Source organism: Mustela erminea, chromosome 13 (genome assembly GCF_009829155.1).
Source record: "Mustela erminea isolate mMusErm1 chromosome 13, mMusErm1.Pri, whole genome shotgun sequence".
Taxonomy (NCBI): domain Eukaryota; kingdom Metazoa; phylum Chordata; class Mammalia; order Carnivora; family Mustelidae; genus Mustela; species Mustela erminea.
This window is the reverse complement of record NC_045626.1, coordinates 51851487-51872017: the sequence shown is the minus strand read 5'-3', so window position 1 is coordinate 51872017 and position 20531 is coordinate 51851487. Positions and strand designations below refer to the sequence as shown.

General features: G+C 35.1%; 1 protein-coding gene and 1 long non-coding RNA gene across 4 annotated transcripts in view; one reads left to right on the top strand and one right to left on the bottom strand.

Annotated features, from left to right (window-relative positions):
- The window catches only part of NDC80 (NDC80 kinetochore complex component), a 66593-nt gene that overhangs the window by 33626 nt on the left and 12436 nt on the right, over positions 1-20531 (bottom strand). For all 3 annotated transcript variants that reach the window (XM_032310604.1, XM_032310603.1, XM_032310605.1), the window contains exons 7-13: positions 18941-19030; positions 16251-16344; positions 14942-15048; positions 14053-14197; positions 10276-10481; positions 5498-5650; positions 2623-2712 (exon numbers count right to left, since the gene is read on the bottom strand). In XM_032310604.1, coding sequence (XP_032166495.1) covers positions 2623-2712; positions 5498-5650; positions 10276-10481; positions 14053-14197; positions 14942-15048; positions 16251-16344; positions 18941-19030 — 885 coding nt within the window. The remainder of the gene's footprint in view (positions 1-2622; positions 2713-5497; positions 5651-10275; positions 10482-14052; positions 14198-14941; positions 15049-16250; positions 16345-18940; positions 19031-20531) is intronic.
- On the top strand, positions 1341-17292 carry LOC116571991. Its single transcript, XR_004278072.1, has 3 exons — positions 1341-1388; positions 3359-3502; positions 17162-17292. It is a non-coding gene; the product is annotated as an uncharacterized LOC116571991 (long non-coding RNA).

Genomic DNA, 20531 nt, shown 5'->3' with positions numbered 1-20531 from the left:
AGTTATGTAAGATCACTGAGGAAGCCACTTTTAAAAAGGTGACTGTTGGTCCCTTTTTATTTATTTGAGATAGAGAGCATGAGAAGGGGTAGGGTCAGAGGGAGAAGCAGACTCCCTGCTGAGCAGTGAGTCTGATGGGAGACCTGATCCTGGGAGTCCAGGGCTCCCTGAGCTGAAGGCAGTCACTTAATCAACTGAGCTATCCAGGTGACCCTTGTCCTCTTCTAAGAGTTTTTCCCAGAATCTCCTTCCTTTGTCTATCTCTTAAGTAGTGTTGTTTCTCAAGATATGATCCTCTGCCACTTTCTTCTACATAGTCTCAGAAATATCATCCACATTTGGGTTTAAGAACCACCTATATGGTGAAGACTCTTGAAATCTGTATTTTCAGACCTAATCTCTCCCCATGTTCTGAATCTATTACTCTGGCTTCCTTTTGGATGTCTGTGTTCTGCAGAGGCAAGCTCAATATCACCAGTACAGGGCCGATTAGTTGCACTCATTTTTCCTCCCCAAGGTTGCCCTCATTGGAAAAAATGGAAGTTACTGTTGGTACCTCTTTCCCTCCCAGCTTTTACAGTCTGCCAAAAATTGCCTGAGGTCTACCTCAACATTTCCTAAATCTGTACCCTTCCTTCTATTGCTACTGTAATACTTTGGTTTAACTTCTTAACAATTTCAAGTGCTTCCCCACAAGTCACTTTTCTATGACCAAAAGGGTTTTGAAAAATGGGAACCTGATTAGTGTAACTACAGGTCAGTCTTTTCCTCCAAATGGGAGTTTATACTTCATTCAAACTTTTTATATTTATCTACAGCCTATACTATAGTATAGCCTATACTATATAGTAGGCATTAAAAAAAAAAAGTTTTATTAATTTCAGAGAGCCAGAGAGAGTGTGAGCATGGAGGGCAGTGGGCAGAGAGAGAATCTCAAGCAGACTCCCCACTGGACATGGTGCAGTCCTGACCCCAGGACCCTGAGATCATGACCTGAGCTGAAATCAAGAGTCAAGGATTAACCAACAGAGCCACCCAGGTGCCCCACCTATAGTAGGCATTTTAGAACTCCCTGGGCGTCCCTTCCAAGTTTTCCTGCCTACGGCTTTTAAAAAGTTTCAAGTCAGTTTGAAAGTCTGCAGGTTTAGTGCCCATTCCAACGAAAGAGAGAAATCAAACTGAAGGAACTTAAGTGAAGATGTCATCTTAAATAACCCACACACCTGCAGAGTACCTGTTTAAGTAGTCCTAGTTCCTTATCTTCTTTCCATTGTGTGATGTTATAGAAACCCCAAATTATAATAACAATAGTATCATGAAAAGGCCCACTTATCTAATGTTAAAAAGTCTGCTATATTTTTTTGAGTGGGGATTCTTTCTAATACAAAGTAAGTTTTGATAGAATTTGTTAACTTGAAAAAAATGTGGGTTACTTGCATAATTTGTGAAATGCATAGGTTTTATTTCCAGATGAGAAAAACAAATTTCTATTCTGAGCAAAGACAGGATTTTGTACCTTGAGATGCCACAGTACTAGCTGAAGAGCTGAACTAGAGTTTTCCTTCAGTTGTTTGGTGTCATATAAACAATACCTTTTGTGTGCAGTTGAGAAATAGCTTCTTAATCAACTTTAACAATACTTAAAGGTTACTGAATCAATAGTAGTGTTATCTTTTGGTTATATTATTTTTATATTTATATATTTATATTATATTTATATATATTATATTATATTTCAAGTATCTTAGAAGAAGGAATTTTATGAAACCTATTTTTGGAAGTAGACTTCTACTGGCATTTGAGTTCCCCTGAATTTCATAGTGCAGAATGAAAAATGTGGTTAATAGAAATCTCTTAATTTATTATAGCTACTTTGCCTCAAGCCCCAAGTGATACATATCTACTTTTAAGGTAGCCATCTCAAATTCCTTATAGTATAAAGAGATATTAAGGGGCACCTGGCTGGCTCAATCCAAAGGGCATGCAATCTTGATAGCAGGGTTTTAAGTCTGAGCCCCATGTTGGGTTTAGAGATTTACTTAAATATATATAAAACTTAAAAAGAAAAAGGGATATTAAATTATCTGAAGTTGAAGGAGATAATTCTCCACTTATTTTTATTTTTATTAAAGATTGTATTTACTTATTTGGCAGAAGCACACACAGCAAGAGAAGGAACATAAGGGGGAGTGGGAGAGGGAAAAGCAGGCTTCCTGCTGAGCAGGGAGCCCAATGCAGGGCTCCATCCCAGGACACTGGGATCATGACCTGACCTGAAGGCAGACACTTAATGACTGAGCCACCCAGACGCCCAGGCAATTATTCATTTAAAATCAAGGATAATTTACTCAGTATTTTATTATTTCATCATCAATGACATTTATAGCCAAGGATATTTAAGTTATTTTAAAAGTTTTATTTTATGTATAGCCAAGGATGTTTAAGTTATTTTAAAAGTTACCTAAAATGTTTCTAAGTCAAGGGCATACTCAATTCTCCTTTTACATAATATCTTAAAAATTCATTCCTTAAAGCTACAAATTCATTCCTTAGAAACTACAAACCATCTCTAAGAGTTAAAAATCTTATTTTTGCTTTTAAAAACTACATTCTGTTACTTACCTGTTCTAAAGTATCCTCTAACCCCATTTTTTTATTTAGAGCTTTATTAATTTCTTCTTCAGTTTGGTTCAAGAGTTCCTTGAGTGGTACCTATAAAATACATAGGAATATGGGTTACATATGATATATCTAAGTACAAAAGCTCTCATGAGGCATCTACGTATTGTGATAGAAGGAGCCACTTTTGGAGAAAAAAAAGTGAAGCCATTTAGTTTTCACACTAAATTAATACACCATAAATAAGACAATAAAAGTAATTTTTTTCTTTAAAGATTTATTTATGAAAGAGAGAGAGAGAAAAAGAGAGAGAGGCAGACAGAGGCATGCAGGGGTGGGGCAAAGGAAGAGGGAGAGAATCTCAAGTAGACTCCCTACGGAGCAAGAAGCCTGACTCCGGGCTTGATCTTTGGACTCTGAGATTATGACCTAAATAGAAACCAAGATGATGTTCAACCTAGTGAGTCACCCAGGAGTGACGATAAAACCAATTTTCAATGTAATTTCTGTAACTATAGAATGCAACTTGCTTTTGGTTTTGAATACTCGCAAAATTTTAGATTTGCTTATGGATTCTGGGGATTCACTGCTATTCAAATATTTTATAAATACACTTATTTTAATGCAGTGTCTTTTCTGAAAACAATTTATATTTTTCTCTTTAATCCTTTTCAACTGTTTAATCTTAAAATTATCTGCTTGTATTTCTTCTTTCTGCTATTCATTGGAATTCTGCTAGAATAGCAAGACTTGAAACATAGCATATGTCCACCAGCAGCGAATGACTGGTTGAATAAGCTACACAATGAAGACTCAGAGACTGCAAAAAGAACCACGGACTCCTCGACATACTACTGCAGAGTTTTTCCGTGAATAAAGCAAGGTGGGTATCCAGCATAGGCAAATGTTTACCAGTTTATTTAAGAATGATGGAAGTTAGAAACAGCCAGATGGAAAAGACGCATAAGGCAAGGTACTTTGGAAGGGGGACAAAGCTTCCATACCCTCTGGGTGAGCCCTGCATTTCCATGTGTTCACCAACCCTGAAGCTCTCATTGCTTCTATTTCTTATGCTTATCATCTATTCTACTAATTTTCTTTCAACACAGTACCTCATTTGTTTCCATTATTATTTTTTTATTGACATCAAACTCACACTTTAAAATGATTGAATTGAAATAATTTAAAATGAATTTAATATAAAACTACCCCTTTTAAAGCATACAATTAAATGGCAGTTAGTACATTCAGTGTTGCATTTAGTACATCAGTGTTGTATAAACACCACGTCTCATTCCAAACCATCTTCAACACCAAAAGGAAACCCTGTGGTTACTACCTTTTTTAGTAGGTCTTCTGAAATTACTGTTTTTAATTTTGGCACTCTTTTTTGCAAGATGCAATGCCTTTTTTTTTTTAAAAGATTTTATTATTTATTTGACAGACAGATATCTGTCTGTAGGCAGAGAGGCAGGCAGAGAAAGAGAGGGGAAGCAGGCTCCCCGCTGAGCAGAGAGCCCGATGTGGGGCTCGATCCCAGGACCCTGGGATCATGACCTGAATCGAAGGCAGAGGCCTTAACCTACTGAGCCACCCAGGCGCCCTGATGCAATGCCTCTTTTTTCTTTTCTCCAAATACTATTTGTAACAGTTGGGGTTGCACCTTCTGGATGCTATTTCTACTTTTATTGTTCTATTATTATGTAAAACTCTTCCCAGAGACCATAGTAAAACCTTTCCTCTTTTCTTAGAATGTGAGTTCTTTTTGTATTGGGTAATCCTTTCTACACTGATTTGAAGCAAGTAATTATTTTCTTGCATCAGTGTCAAATTACTCAAAATAGTGGTGTGTAAACTATCTGGCTGCCAGCCTGTCTACCTGCCTACCTAGCTATTGCTTGAGAAACAATTCAGTAAAAGACCGTATGTTTACCGGATGGATTTTTTCTATTGAAAATGAGTCTAGCTTTATTTAATCAAAGTCTGTTCACCAGTAAACTGTGATCTCTGGAAATGCAGGAATTGTATCTTTCTGGGTATTTCATTTCCAGCACCTAGCTGGTGGGGGCATACTATGTATTTAATCAATAATTTACTGAATGCATGAATGACTGTCAAGGGAAAAATGCATACCTTTAGACTCTGACATTCTTTATTAAAAAACTAAGTATTTTGAAAAGTGTCATTTTTGTGGGGCCACTAAAATACTAAAATCTGTGAATAATTCAGAAGATGCAATAGAAAGATTTAAAAATTTTCTTCCATAAATTATATCCTTGGCTATATTTAAAAATTAGGTGCAGATTTTTCATTATTGACTGGTGTTACTTAATCCCCTGTTATATTTATGCTTTCACACATGACTTCATGAGTGTCCTTATGCCTGAAGCTCTTTCCACAGACCATCCCAATAAATACCTCCTCTTTCAAGATTTCATTCCAGGTTCACCATCTCTGGGGACACTTTTCTTCCCCCCAGTTCTGGCAAGAATTAATCTCAACACCATAACTTGTGAGCATTTCTAATAAAGCACATATATAATAATTATTTATTTACTTAAGAGCAAGGGTCAGGTAATTTTTCTCTTTACAATTCTGATGTCTATATTAAATATAATCGAAGTTTCTATTGGTTATTGGTTTCTAGTTGAGTAAATAAAGTAGGTAGAGAGGAAGAAAAGTCTTTATAATTCAAAGAGGATGGTATAATAAAGACTTTTAAATACCAAAACAAAGGAGGATTAAAAGTTTCAGTGTTTTATTCCTGTGTTCAGTCCTCATTTATGAAGATGCTGAAGTTTAAACTCTTACTTATAATAAATGAACAAGACATTAGTCATATCATTTAAAAATCTTTTGAACTACTTATAGTACTTACGTAAACTTGAGCTCTGTATTTGACAAGGCAGTTGGCACCAGCTTCAGGATTAAACTTAATTTCAAAGTCATAACCTTTGGAATTTTCAGCACCCTTAGGGATAAGTTTTAATTTTCTGGCCAACTTGTGATACTCTGATAATTGTGTTTCAATCTGTAGGAAGAGAACACAAAAAGGAATGTTAAAGTAAACAAAACAGTCCCTTTCCATATGGTTTTCAATTGGCATTTCTGCAATTATACATAAAAATTACAGTATTTTTTGTAGTTTAGTAATTTGGTTTATTTTAGTAGTAAGGGTGGCAGTTTTAAAATGCAAAGAATGAAAGATTTTATTCACACAAAATCTGTGTAATTTAAAAATTGTAATTAATTAGTAAGCAATATACTACTCTTCTTTCACTTACTGGATAGTTTGGAACGAGAATCCATATTTAGGTATTAATTAAAATTTACTTTAACTGTCAGAGAAATTATGAAACCAAACAAACCTTGGTATCATCAATGTACAAAATAAAACATTTCATTTCTCCAAAATAAGTGAAATGCAATCATAGAAGTCACAAATGTCATTTTAACAAAAATATTTTAATAACAATCCCATATTTCCTGGTCTCCTTCCCTTCGTTCAGGGCTCTGTTCAAATTACATCATCAGAAAGGCTTTTGCTCTATATTTCTCAATCCTCTTTACTTTTATTCATAGCACTTACTAATACCTGATGTATTTATTTATTTTCATTGTAAGCTCCATGAAAGTAGTCCCTGCAGGACTCAGAACAGTGTTTGGCATTTAGGAGGTACCCAATATTTGATTAAATAAATGAATTTGCAGAGTCTAGACAATTTATTTTCATACTGCTTCCTCCATTTCATTTTCTCACTGTTGTTACCTATCTACAAAACTGAAGACTTTGAGTGAAAGAATGCAATGGGGGAAGAGCACCCACTGAAACTCAATTTGTAATTTCCAAAAATTTATCAGCTCTCAAAAGCAAGGCTACTTATATATTAATATATATATATATTACACTTAAGATTTTTAAAAGTTATTTATTTATTCATTTAAGTAATTTCTACACCCAAAGTGGGCTCAAACTCATGACCCCAAGATCAAGAGTTGCAAGATCTTCAGATGAGTTAACGAGGTGCCCCACATTTAAGATTTCTTACTAATGAATCAGGAAATAATTTCAACTACTCTAATTTCTAAGATAGTAGCTCTCTAGGGATTATTAAAATGTGTAAGCTCTGTTTGTCCTTGTACTAAATGGTTTTATAGGTAGTTGCTTCTGTTCTTCACTAGCAGTTTATTTATCTGAATGAAAACAGTTTTCACAAGCCCATGCACTTACTGCAGGGAGAGCAAATGTGTGGCACATTTATTCTTCCCACACGCAACTCAGAGAGTGAAAGCCAATCACACATTTTCCTGATGAGCAGATGTTGGTTCAATGGTTATCTTAACATAGAGATCCAAAAAGCTACACTAGCCGGAGGTGGCATGTGGAATAAAAATTAATTCAGAAAAAAAGATGACGGATCAAATGTTCATATTAAATTTTTGCATTCTGCTATCATTTTTTAATCTCTCTCTCATCTAGTACCCTAAAGTTTTCTTCTCACTGTGCATGGCTTACTCTGCTCTAATCAGATCACTGCTTACCTATTTCCCACATAATTTTCTTCTTTTGCGTGATCCTCCAAAATAAAAAACAGCATTTATACAGCTAATTTTAGCTAGTCAAACTCAAGAGTTCATCTTGTCCAGAGATTCATAACTTCCCTATTCTCACACAGTGCTTGAGAAATAAAATATATTAATGTTTGTTGAAGGAGCTTATTTCAGATTCACTGATGTAGTTTAACCATACCTTACTTTATTAATAAGGAAACTGAGACTATGAGAGGTGAGATAACATGCTGAGTTCAAACAGGTACATGATGGAAAATCCAGGGTTAAAATACAGGTTTACCAAATTCTAGGTTCAAAGACTTTTGGGATCACCACTACAGCCTAGTTCTTATAAATGTCTATGTTTCCCCTTAATACACAGCGACAGAGGTTATCTAGAGGGTAGGATGAGGGAGTAAAGATAGTCAAGGCAAAGCAAAAGTATGGTGAAACAGGGATTTAAAAAAAAGAGGCAATGTTTACTGCTCATACTGAACTGTTCTTTCCAGATGAAAAATTACATATGTAGGTGTGCAAACTACAGATTTTTAAAAATATAAAAGAGTTAAAACCTGACTAAGAAACTATTTGTATTATGCCTATAATATACTTTATAAGGCAACCAGGATGAAAAACCAATATTGTCCCTTTGGGCAAAAAGAGATGCTTTGAATTACTTTTTTCATTTTAATAACAGTGATAAATATTTTTAAGAAATAATGTACTAAGGAAAGTGCCGGCACTAATATGATACAAAACCACATTACCTTTGAAGCAAAACGAGACTAAATCTTTCTCAGTGAGGTATATATTTTAGTACTATACCTACCAATAAACAAACATTATAACTGAAAATAGTAGGGTAGAACACTTCGAAGGTTAATTTTGAAACTCTCTAGTTTATTTTTTCCATTAAAAAAAAAAGCCCTTTGAAAGACACATTTTATTACCTTTTCTTAAAAAAAGAGTCTTAAATAACTTTTTCTTAAGAATGCAATAGTGTATAATAGCAGAAAAGATCACTTTGGAATTATTTGATAGGAAAGTTTTATTTGGTTCCTAGATAACCTGTTAACTTATTGCTGTTTTAGAATACGTTGGTGTCACATGCATGATTACGCTAAATCATTAAGAAAAAGTTCATACCTACTGAGAGCTACATTAAAGAGTAATAAAGACTGCATAGGTAGCAAGAAGTATAGCAAACAGAAGTATAGAACATTTATTAAGGGATTGCCAACAAAAATAAGGATAATCTTTAATTATCTAGAAATTCATATGGCCAATATGCACACTTTCTCAACAATGTTGGCTAAAAGGATAATGTGCTACCTATAAAACTGAAGTGAAGGGGCGCCTGGGTGGCTCAGGGGTTAAAGCCTCTGCCTTTGGCTCAGGTCATGATCTTGGGTTCTGGGATCAAGCCCTGCATTGGCCTCTCTGCTCAGCAGGGAGCCTGCTTCCTCCTCTCTCTGCCTGCCTCTCTGCCTGCTTGTGATTTCTGCCTGTAAAATAAATAAATAAAATCTTAAACAAACAAAGAAACAAACAAAAAACTGAAATGAAGTCAAGTAATTTGGTTCCAGTGAAGGTCACTAGTGGCTGCTGTTAGGAATCTGACAGAAACTTTTAAATCCCCTTATTGCATTTGACAATGCTAATTCCTTCCCGACTTCCTTTCTCAGTTTCTATCCTCGTGATCTTTCTGGCTAGTCCTCTGTTACTTTTAGGTTTCTCTTGAGGAACCTTTGTCCACTTTAAGATGCTGGTGCTCCCTTCCTCCTGTGAATTCTTCCTTGGTGAATTCATCTACCCTTGTGGTTTCAGTCACAATACATACTGATTTTTACTTAATCTACATTGCAAACCCTCGTATTTTATGCTGAGGTTCAGACTCAAAGAAAAATAGCCTGTTAAATATGTTCACTTGGATGCTCCATGGACATAACAGGTCCAGCATACCATCCCTATTCCTGACTGGCCACTTCTCTTCTATTTTGGAGTAAAGCACCAAGCCAGACACGGTGAATGCACCCTTTTTCTTTCATCAGGTCTTATTCACTCTACCTCCTAAGAGCACCTCCTAAGCAGTCAGAATCCACCCACTTCTTTGAATCTCCACTAGCACTATCTAAATCTAGCTCATAACTTCTTACTGCATTACTTCCACAGATCCTTATCTGTTTTGCTCTCTTCCAATCCATTTTTCACATGACCAAAAATGAGATCTTTCTGAAATGTCATATGTTTAAAAATTGTAAGGGCTTCTTGGAGCTTTCAGGATAAAGTCCAAACTTTCAAATATGAAAAGAACCATTATTGTCTGGTGTATGCTTTTTCTCTTGAGTTTTCTCTTTTGGTGTGCCCTTATCCCATGCTATTAAGCTCCAGCCATATGAAAAGATTCTGATGCCAGAGTACAACACACTATTTTCTCTCTGACCTTGCCCATATACTTGTTTGCTGACTCCCCTACCCTTGCCAAGAGAACTCTTACTTATACTTCCCAAATCAGTCCAGATGTTACCTCTTCAAGGAAACCTTTCTAAAATTTACCTCATACAACTTCCCACACCACAAACACTACATCTGCATTAAGAATACTGTATGTTTCCTCAATACCCTGTGCAAACATCTTTTAGAGGTCTGATCACATGGTCTCATATTGACTAGACTGGAAGTTTCTTTAGGGGAGAGTCTGTCTTTATATCTTTATTCTTCTGAGCTTAGCATGGGAAGTGGCACACAGCAGATGTTAAACAAATGTTTGAATGGTGAATAGGTAAATAAAGGATGACTCAAATCCTCTTCTAGAATAAAAGGCATGTGATTTATGAATATTATTTTCATGGACTTAGAGACATTTTTGCTTATTTCTTGGCTCACTGCTAAAAAATACAGACTACCTTAAATCTGATGGAGAGAAATTGGGGTATTACTGGAAGTGACATGTGTGTTTTAGGGATGAGTGTGTTTTAGTAAAATGTCAATGCTAAAGTTTTAACTCTTTAGCCAATTTATTCTCCCCACTCAGTTTTTCTTAATAGGTGTAGACCTTTATGAATGTCAGCTCTAAGTTGCCACTGTGGAAATGGGATGACATACCGCCTCTTTTCCTCTGGCATATTTTAGCTCTTCATTCCATAACTGCTGTTGTTCAGCCTCTAGGTCCTTGGTTAATTTATTAATGGTCTGTTGCAATTCATTTCTTTCATGATTTATTCTCTCGATGTCTGCAACTGAGTACTTCTGGTTATCGACAATATTCTGCAGGCGAGTATTCTCCTGTTTCATTGTTTCACATTCTAGTTCTGCATCGAAGAAAACAAATTTGTTAAGTTCTTTCAATTCCTACAAAGAAATTGAGGCCGTTATTTATTTATTTTTCAAACATTGTTAAAGCCGATTGAAATTTTTTTAAAAGATTTTATTTATTTATTTATTTGACAGACAGAGATCACAAGTAGGCTGAGAAGCAGGCAGAGAGAGAGGAGGAAGCAGGCTCCCTGCTGAGCAGAGAGCCTGATGTGGGGCTCAATCCCAGGACCCTGAAATCATGACCTGAGCTGAAGGCAGAGGCTTTAACCCACTGAGCCACCCAGGCACCCCAGATTTAGAATTTTTTAACTCAGTCTCTACACCCAATGTAGGGCTCAAATTCACAACTCCCAGATCAGGAGTGGCATGCTCTACTGACTGAGCCAGCCATGCACCCTGATGCCATTATGGAATAGAATTGATTAATATGTCTAAATTTCCAAGTTATGTACATGTGTATTTTTCTCTTCTCTTTGTGGGGATGATTCTATTTGATCTCACCTTGTTAATAACATTTCTGAAAGATGATACAACTAAAATTTTATGTTAGAAACTTACTTCCCTATTGGCTTGCATGATTTTCAGAAAGTGCTACATGAAAAAAATATGGCCCCACACATAATGATTAAGAATTATTACACTTAAAAGGAACAGTCTGCCAATGTTCAGTTCAAATGATTTTTATACTCCAGCATGATTCTCAGCAATAATCAAAAACCCCACAAATTCTTCACAAACATAAAAATATTTATATTTAAATACATCACTTTATTCTCATTCATGGGCATTTTCAGTAGTTTGATCAAATAGTAAGTAACTACAGTGGTTAAGTTCTTGCTCTACTTACCAAAAAATTTTTTTAAGTATTTATTTATTTGAGAGAGTGTGAGTACAGGTGGGAGGGGCAAAGGGAGAGAGAGAGAATCTCAAGCAGACTCCACACTAAGCAGAGCCTGATATGGGGTTCGTATCTTGATCCCAGGACCCCAAAATCATGACTGGTGCTGAAACCAAGAGTCATATGCTTAAATGACTGCACCACCCAAGTGCCCTTCTATTTGCCAAAATTTATAAGCAAGAATGAGTATATTATTGTACTAAGACAAAATGATACTTACGAACAGGAAATGATCATGCAAAGGGCAAGAAACGTTATTAAACTTAAAATATTTGGGATTATATAGAATGGTATTTTCCAACCTTTTGTTATTCACAGCTTATAAAGAATATGACAGTACTTTTAGGCAGGCTGGAATAGATGGATGAGAATATGCATGACCAAATGGGCCAAGACAATCATTCCATGGGTTTACAGGATCAAGATCTTAGCTTTGTTATAACTCATTTGTAGCACTGTTCTTGTGAAGTCCCATATTTGAGTTCAAAATAAAAATAGATGAAGTAAAACATTATATATCACAGGAATTTGTACAATGTACATCCATCCATCTATCTTTCTCTCTTCCTTCCTATCTCTAGATCTATTTATATCCAGAGAGTTTAATTAGGTCTTTTTGATTCTTGGCCGTGAGTGACTTTAAATAATCATGAAAGGGGCGCCTGGGTGGCTCAGTGGGTTAAAGCCTCTGCCTTCGGCTCAGGTCATGATCTCAGGGTCCTGCGATCAAGCCCCATGTTGGGCTCTCTGCTCAGCGGGTAGCCTGCTTCCCCCTCTCTCTCTGCCTGCCTCTCTGCCTACTTGTGATCTCTGTCTGCCGAATAAATAAATAAAATCTTTAAAAAAATTATGAAACTTAAAATACTCAGAATAAAAACATCTTAGTTTAAGTTATAAAAATTATTATCCCAAATTAAATCAATCTAGAATAGTATGATGGCTAAAGTATCTCTTTCACCTCTTTAGCTTGCAATTATGGGGAAAAAATTCTCACAAGAAAAGTAGGAATATGAAAATTCTCTTGATAAATACCAATGAGGAAGACAGACTATTATAAAGTATTGATTTACAAATAGATTTTTTTCGAACATATTTTATTTATTTGTCAGAGAGCGAGAGTGAGCACAGGCAAAGGAAGCGGCAGGCAGAGGGTGAAGCAGGTTCCCTGCTGAGCAAGGAGCTGATATGGGACTCTATTCCGGGACCCTGGGATCATGACCTGAGCTGAAGGTAGATGCTTAACTAAATGACCCATCCAGGCATCCCTGCCTTACAAATATTGTTATGATAAAAAATTAGTTTATGGTTTCTTGTCATCACGGAGAACAAATGTTAGGGGCCAACTGTAAATTATTTAAAGGCTTGGTTTAGAGCAAATCTAATATATGTAATCAGAATTATTTGGAAAAAATAAGCTGATTTAAACAAATACTCCATATAATTATTATCTTTGACTTGACAGATGGTTAATATTATATAGACTAAGCATTAAATCAAATATCCTAAGGACTATCTACACAAATCCTATGTGAGACAGACACAGTCTGTAAAATCCTGTAAGAATAAAACTGAAGTGGACAAACACCTAGAAAAATAGTACAATAGGTCCATAGGATTATTCATTTTGTAAAGTGCCATCCAATGGCTCTGTGATTTATGAATACTTCCCTTTGCTTGCCTTCTGGCAGTACAGAAATATCAATCCATGTGTTACAGTATTTTTAATTTTACAGTTATGACTGATATGTGCTTATGAAAAACAAGGTTAGGAACTCACAGGATATAAACACACTTTCTTTAATTGGGCTTTTGCTTCCAAAGAACTGTAGTACTTTCATCTTTCCATCTTACTTTTTCAATCAGCTTAAGTTGCCAAGTGGAGGTAGTAGTAATAAGACAATTATAGCAGACTGAAGCCAGGAGAGGTTTAAGAATCTGGCTTATTAATTACAAGGCAGAATAGAATATATATTTATATCAGGTATCATATGTTTTTAGATTAGGTCCCTCTTGGCTTTAAAAAATCAGACAACAGAACATGTTAGAAGGTGTATTAGGTTGAATAATGGTTACCCAAACATATGAAATCCTAAATTTGTAAATATTTCTTTATTTGGAAAAGGGTTTTTTGCAGATATTATTAAATATTTTGAGATGAGATTACCTCATCTCATTATTATGCCCTGGATTATCCAGTGGGTCCTAAATGACATCATAAATGTTCTTAAAAGATAGAGGCTGAGAGAAACAAACACAAACAGAAGAGGAGACACACATACAGAGACAAGGCAATGTGTGGGTGAAGGCAGAAATCGGAGTGACATGGCCAAAAGCTCAGGAATACCATCAGGAAGCAGAAGCTGGAAGAGACAAGGAATGAATTCTTCCCTAGAGTCCTTGGAGGGAGCTTGGCTGTGCTAAATTTTGGATTTATGGCCTTTAGAACAAATTTCTATTGTTCTAATCTACCAATTTTGTGGGTTTTTTCGATAGCAGCCTAGAAAACTAATACATGCAGAAGGCATTGAAAATTTGGTGGCCTGCTATAGCCATTCATCATTAAAGAAAAAATGATATGGATGACAAAGTTGTCTGTGTATGTGATAAACCCCAGGCAGGTCCCCATTCCAGTCTGAAGGTCCTCTTTTAGCATTGGTTGTGCTTACCTACTCTAGAGATTTCTTCATCAAGACCATTCAGTTTCTGGTCAAGAATGGCTGAATGAGACTCCAAATTGCTCATGTATGCCTGATATTTTTGAACATCTGCTTGTAAGGAAGTTTTCAATTTTCTCAATGACTCCAGACGATTCTTTAAAAGAAAAAAAAAAATTCTCATTGATAACCATTCCTTTACTTGAAAATAACACAATATTATTTAAATTCATCTTAGAGAAAGGTGTATTAGCAGTTTCTATCCCTTTTAGAGGGAGCCAAAGAACTAAAAGGGAACTTTGCTGTTATGTTATTACCTAATTAAGAAGAGGTACTTTTTGGGAAGTCAGTTTGGGATACAAAAAGTCAAGGGCCAGAATGAATAAGCAGAAACATTTAAAATCTGATGTTTTACAGAACAGTCTAGGCGATTCAGTAATATTAAAACCCCAAATAAAATTAGGTATCTGGATATTATCATCTAGCTTTTAGAAAGCTCTTAGAATACAGTAACATTACATAAACACACTTATCGCCATTCCCTTTTCACGAACTCAGGGCTTTTTATAAATTGTGCTCCCTAGAGGTGTGAAACATGGGGATCTTGTTCAAAAGATCTTTTTGGACTTATGTAAATAGGTAAGACTCTTTCATCATATTCTGAACACCATTAGTTCAAGACTGATAGATCACAAGGGAAAACAAAGCTCTAGAGATACCAAACATGTTTTCATGGAGAGTTCTGTCCTATGTAAAAAAAAAAACTAACATTTAAGAAGCTTATTTTGTTAATTTTTTTTTTTTTTTGGATAAAGAAATAGCTGGTGTTCTCGAAGGAGATCTAAGAGTCCAAAACAGCTACGTATATAAACCTATTCATGAAATAAACATGTTTACTAACCGGTTCTTTTTCTCTTTCTTGTTCCAATCTTGCAATCTGTTCATTCAGTGCTTTGTTTTTTGCTGCTAATGATTCCAGCTTGGAAGCATCTACATTAAACAAATCCTCTGGAGAGAAAACCCCAAAACTTAGTAAGATCTCAATTCTGCCTAGAAACATTTATCCCCTGGGTCTTCACCATTGCTCTTTCCCTTATTTCCTTTTTGGTCTCTGCTCAGAATGCTACCAGTGAAGGATATCCTACCCTCTAAAATAGCAAACCTTTCCATTCACTACACTTTCTACCCTCTTACCTTGCTTTATTTTGTTCTTGGAGTTACCACCCTTTGATTTATGGTTGTTAATTTGATTATTATCTCTAGTAGGGTAACTTCCTAGGACAGGGATTTTCTATCTCTTATTCATTACTGTATCCTCAGTGCCTAAGGTGACTTGCCCACTGTAGGTATACAATAAATATTGTGTCAATAAATGAATTCACTAGATGCTTTTTATATTAGATCACTATGAATTTTCCTCTTTTAAAATGAAACATCATTTACCTTGCTCCCTTTCTTATGTTGACAAGCTGAAACTCTTGTTATTTCAGGAAGATACGTCTAATGGGAACATAGATACGTCTTTTGTGCCGATAGTGGCAAGGTGATATTCTCCTGTTTTGATTGATTTCATTGAAGAAATAGTTTTACACATCTTAAATTTATCTGTTTTAGCCACCATTCTACCATTTTACATTTAAGACTATTTCAATAAAGGAAAAAAGATTAAATTAATTCCTCTGGATCACTTTAGAGTTAGCTAGGAAATACTGAATGTCCCTAGGTTATAACAGAGTGGAAATATAATGAAGAATTTCTTTCATTGGAAATATAATGGTTCATTAACTGCCTGTCACACATTTTGAAGGGACCTTAAGACTTCTCACTAATTGGTAATTTCTCAAACAATAAAGCAAGAATATCATAGGAATATCACAGGAATAACATTTGCTGTTTATCTTCTGTGTTCCTGGTAGTGTGTCTGATACTTAACATAAAAGGCCACCTAATCTTGCAAAACCTCATTAGACAGGTTAAGTAATTTGTTAAGGTCACGTAGCCAGGAAGAGGTTTGCCTCCAAAACTGGAATTCTTTCCTGCTTAACTATCACTTCTCTCCACCAAAGAAACAATGAAGACAAAAATTAGTAGGCATGCAAACACATTTAGAGTAGTTCACATAAAATGGGTGTGGTAAAATGAGCTACAACTCCACAAAAAGAGTTTAATACATGAGTAATAGCAAGCACACTAGGAATGAGAACACTTACTCAGCTTTGACTGCAACTCTGCATTCATCTCTTCAAAACTGTCAGCCCCAGTCATGAAACTCTCATAGCATTTTATGGTGTAGTCCAAAAACAACTGATTGGGTTAAGCAGATTTAAAAACAAAGCTATTATTCTCTATTTAGTTTGTTTCATTTTTCTAAGTGAAAATTTAAACTTGAATTAAAAAAAAAAGAAAAGTCAGGAATACTTAGTTATAAGAACTCCTATAAATGAGACACAAACCTAGGATCTATCATTAATTATGTTGCACAGATTTACTCAGTCTGCTACTTGTAATGTGACTGAAAATAATAAAGAACAACTTAAATTTGGATAAAGGTGATACTTAGTAAAAAATAAAGAAACCATACATTCAGAATTTTGAGGTCAAACAAGGAAGCTTATTAACAAATATAAGTCAACATAAAATGCTCATTCATCTTTATGCAATTAACCTTATAAAAAACTTAAATGAATTGATGATGATGTAAAGTCCAATTAATCTAAGTCTAGCTGTGAAAATCAGAATGAAGGCTTTAGTTACATTGTTAACTTCAGTCTAAAAAGAATGGCATGGTTAGTAGATATCTAAATAGTAGAATATTAGCATTCTTAATATTTATCCAAGAGAAAAAAACACTATATTTTGCCATTACGAGGTGATTTGGTCACTGAAGATGTGTGCTTTGTTAGGAGGTATGGATGACTGATTAGAATTTTCCAAAGCCTATATGAAATAAATATCCCTCAAGACAAACCAATTCCCTTTGCGCTGATTCTTTGCTAATTAAACAACCTCCATATTACTTGGTTGATATGGAAAGGGTACCCTAAATAGGCAGTATGAGTATTCCTCTAACTAGAAAGGTATACCATTGATGATAAATTAATATATTTTCACTCTATTTCAGATCAGTTTCTTGTGAATTTGGTGACAGTGAATCAGTTTCTTTAAGCTTGGTCAATTTTGATTTTGCAGATATAAAAAAAAATCAAATTTCTACAGTCAAATGCTCTGCTACTAACAAACGGAGTTTCTGGATCCACAAGGTGAGGCTCAGAATCTGGCGAAATTGTATACTTTGATAACCTTCTTTAATTTAAAATATTTTCAAATAATATTTTATATAGAGCAGTGCTTTAAAATTTCTAAAGTCCTGCTCTTGTATATTGTCATTTGAAATAACAGCTAAAATAACAAGAATAACTTTTACTGGTTTAACCTTCAGGATAAATGTTAAAAAATTTAATATTTAGTAAGTGTTATATTTGGCTGCAAAATGAGGTACAGATAAATCTAGTCAAGGGCACATATTGTAACACGGGAGAATTCTCTGGGGTAGGATCCAAGGCTTTCTAACTGCTTCTCCAGCAGGGGTCATTGCTGAAGCAGTAAAAGGTATGGTTACTCTGTTTAAAAAAAAAAAAAAAGTAATCATACCTCCTTGACCTATTTCCCAGGTAGTAATAAAAATTGAGACTAAAGTTTCTTGCCAATTTCTTTTTATTGCAAATGCTCCAAAGAGTGCTGATTAAAATTAGCACAGAAAGTAAGTTTTCTTTTTAGGGACCTGCATGGTGATTGATCTTTTACATGTGCTAGGGTACATTAATTTTAATCTTAATATTATAAATCTATTCCTTAGAGGTAGTATTTGCTTTATTCAGACACATACATTTGCTTATTTTAGGAAATAGGGTGAGGTTAGTTACATAGTTTAGGCTCCAGTAAAGTATGGATTGGGAACCAACTTAGATCATGTTTACTTTTATCTCAATCTCTTTTGGAAGTGGTAACTTGGATCTAAGTGGTAATACGCCTAACTAAAAAGGCCAAAACAAAACATAAACCCTACATGTAGTATTTTAAGACTTATGTTTTCTATTGACAAAGAACTATCTTAGACTTACGTTGCCAGTACTGCTATCTTCATTATAAAAGGTAGGCAAGGAAAGAAATGTTGTATTTATATATAAGAAAATAACATGTTACGATTTAATTCCAATTTCCATGCTTTTCTACTTACTTAGTTAACATTTAATTAATTATTTTTTTAAAAAAGATTTATTTATTTTAGAGAGAGAGAGTGCACGAGTGAGTACATAAGCATGTGGCCGCTCATGGGGGAGAAGGAGCAGAGGGGGAGGGAGAAAGTCTCAAGCAGAATCCAAGCTGGGCATGGAGCCAGCTGCAGGACTCGATCCCATGACCCTGAGATCATGACTTGAGCTGGACACTTAACCAACTGCACCACCCAGGTGCCTCACTTAGTTAACATTTAAAATTTCTATGCCTACTTAATTTTAAGAAATTACAATGTGATTCCAAGAATAAATTTAAGATGAAAAAAAAATTCAATTTTAAAATTTTTCAGGAAGCAAAAAGACAAACTCTACAAAAGACTATATTAATTTTTTAAAAAAGATTTTAATTTATTTTTGGGAGAGATAGAGTAAGAGAGCATGAGCGGGGGGAGGAACAGAGAGAGAAGCAGAGCCCCCACTGAGCAGGAACCTGAGGTGGGGCTCTACCCCAGGACCCTGGGATCACGACCTGAGCCAAAGGCAGACAACTGACTGAACCAAAGGTAGACAACTGACTCAGCCACCTAGGTGCCTGACTGCATTAATTTCAATAGTGACACAGTTAAAATACCAAGATAACTAATGTTTGTGTTAATGTAAGGTACCTTATTATGCATAATTCCATCTTCAGTTTCTTCTCCCCAAGGCTGTCCGTCATCAAATAAAGGTGAGCTTTCTTTCATGGCATTATGTAACTAGTAAGTACACAAGCAACATATTTAAGTTGATGAAATGTGAGAAAAACACATAGCTTTCATGTTTTGTAACGTTTGATTTAGTGTCACTTTTAGAAGCATTTACATTATTGCAGGGCTGAAAGTCTTTAGAGAGATCATATTATTGAGCATTAAAATGTAATCCTTTTGCTATTTTAGCAACTTAATCCATTAGAATTAGAAAAGGATGGATTCCATATTTACTTCTACAAAATATGCTGATGTTTATACTACTACTAATTCATTGAGAGCATATATACACGTTTTGATGGAACTCTGAGAAACTTACAAATTTGGTGCTTAAATGTTATCTACAAACTCCTTCAGTATGTATAAATATGAACTTCAGATTGATCACAATATGAAATATTCAGAAATGCAATTGTTAAAGCTTAAAAGTGATAACAGATAATACATTATAGCAAAACAGATATTTATAATAGTAAGCCAAAAGGAAAATGGCTAAGGGTTTTTAAGGCAAAGAAATTCCATTTTGGAACACCTATTTTTATAAATTGTTTTAAAAATACAACCTTCCAAACATGAAAAAAATCACTAGAAAATGTAAATAAAATTGCTATGAAATGTAAACTTATAAATGTGTATCTAGTATAATGCACAGTAAGGTTCTAAGAGAAGTATCATGCATTAGGAATGAAAAAGGAATGTGGTTTCTACTAAAAATATTTCATTAATTTTTCTTATCCCAGAACTTACATATCAGATTCCTAAGTTCTTAGCCCAGAGTTGCTTGCACATCTACTTCTATCCTATTCCAAAGACACTCATATAAGACTTTTTGTACATCTAAGGTGAAGGCAGGAAAACTCTATTAACTCATCTTTTACAACTTCTTCCCTTGACAAGGCCTCAGTAATCAGATTTTTAAAAATTTATTTATTTTTAAAGATTTTATTTATTCATTTGAGAGAGATAGAGACAGAGAAAGAGAGAGAGCACAAGCAGGGGGAGAGGCAGAGGGAGAAGCCCAACATGGGGCTTGATCCCAGGACCTAGAGATCATGACCTGAGCTGAAGGCAGATGCTTAACCATCTGAGCCAGCCAGGTACCCCACAGTGAGATTTAACTAAGTCTGAAAGACATGTAGGGCAGAGCCCAAGATGAAGAACAGAATCTTCTACCTTGTTATCAGGGTAGATAAGTGTTTCTGTTGATTTGTCAAAGGTCCATGTGAAAATTCTTGATACTCCATTAAGTTAAAAAAAGACCCTTATTGAGGGACAAACAACTCACCAGGAGCTATATAAAACATTACTACCAGAATTAAAAGTTCTTCCAAACTGAGGAGATTTGGTTGAAACAGTTTCAACCTGAAACTGTATAGAGGTAACAGAAATGTGGACTTGAGTAATATTTTTTCAGTAAAAGGTGATTACTTTCCAGTATACCACTTCTCTATATAGTGAAATATAAGAGAGGAAAAAAGAACTCAGAAAGCCTGAGCCTGCCCCTCTGCCC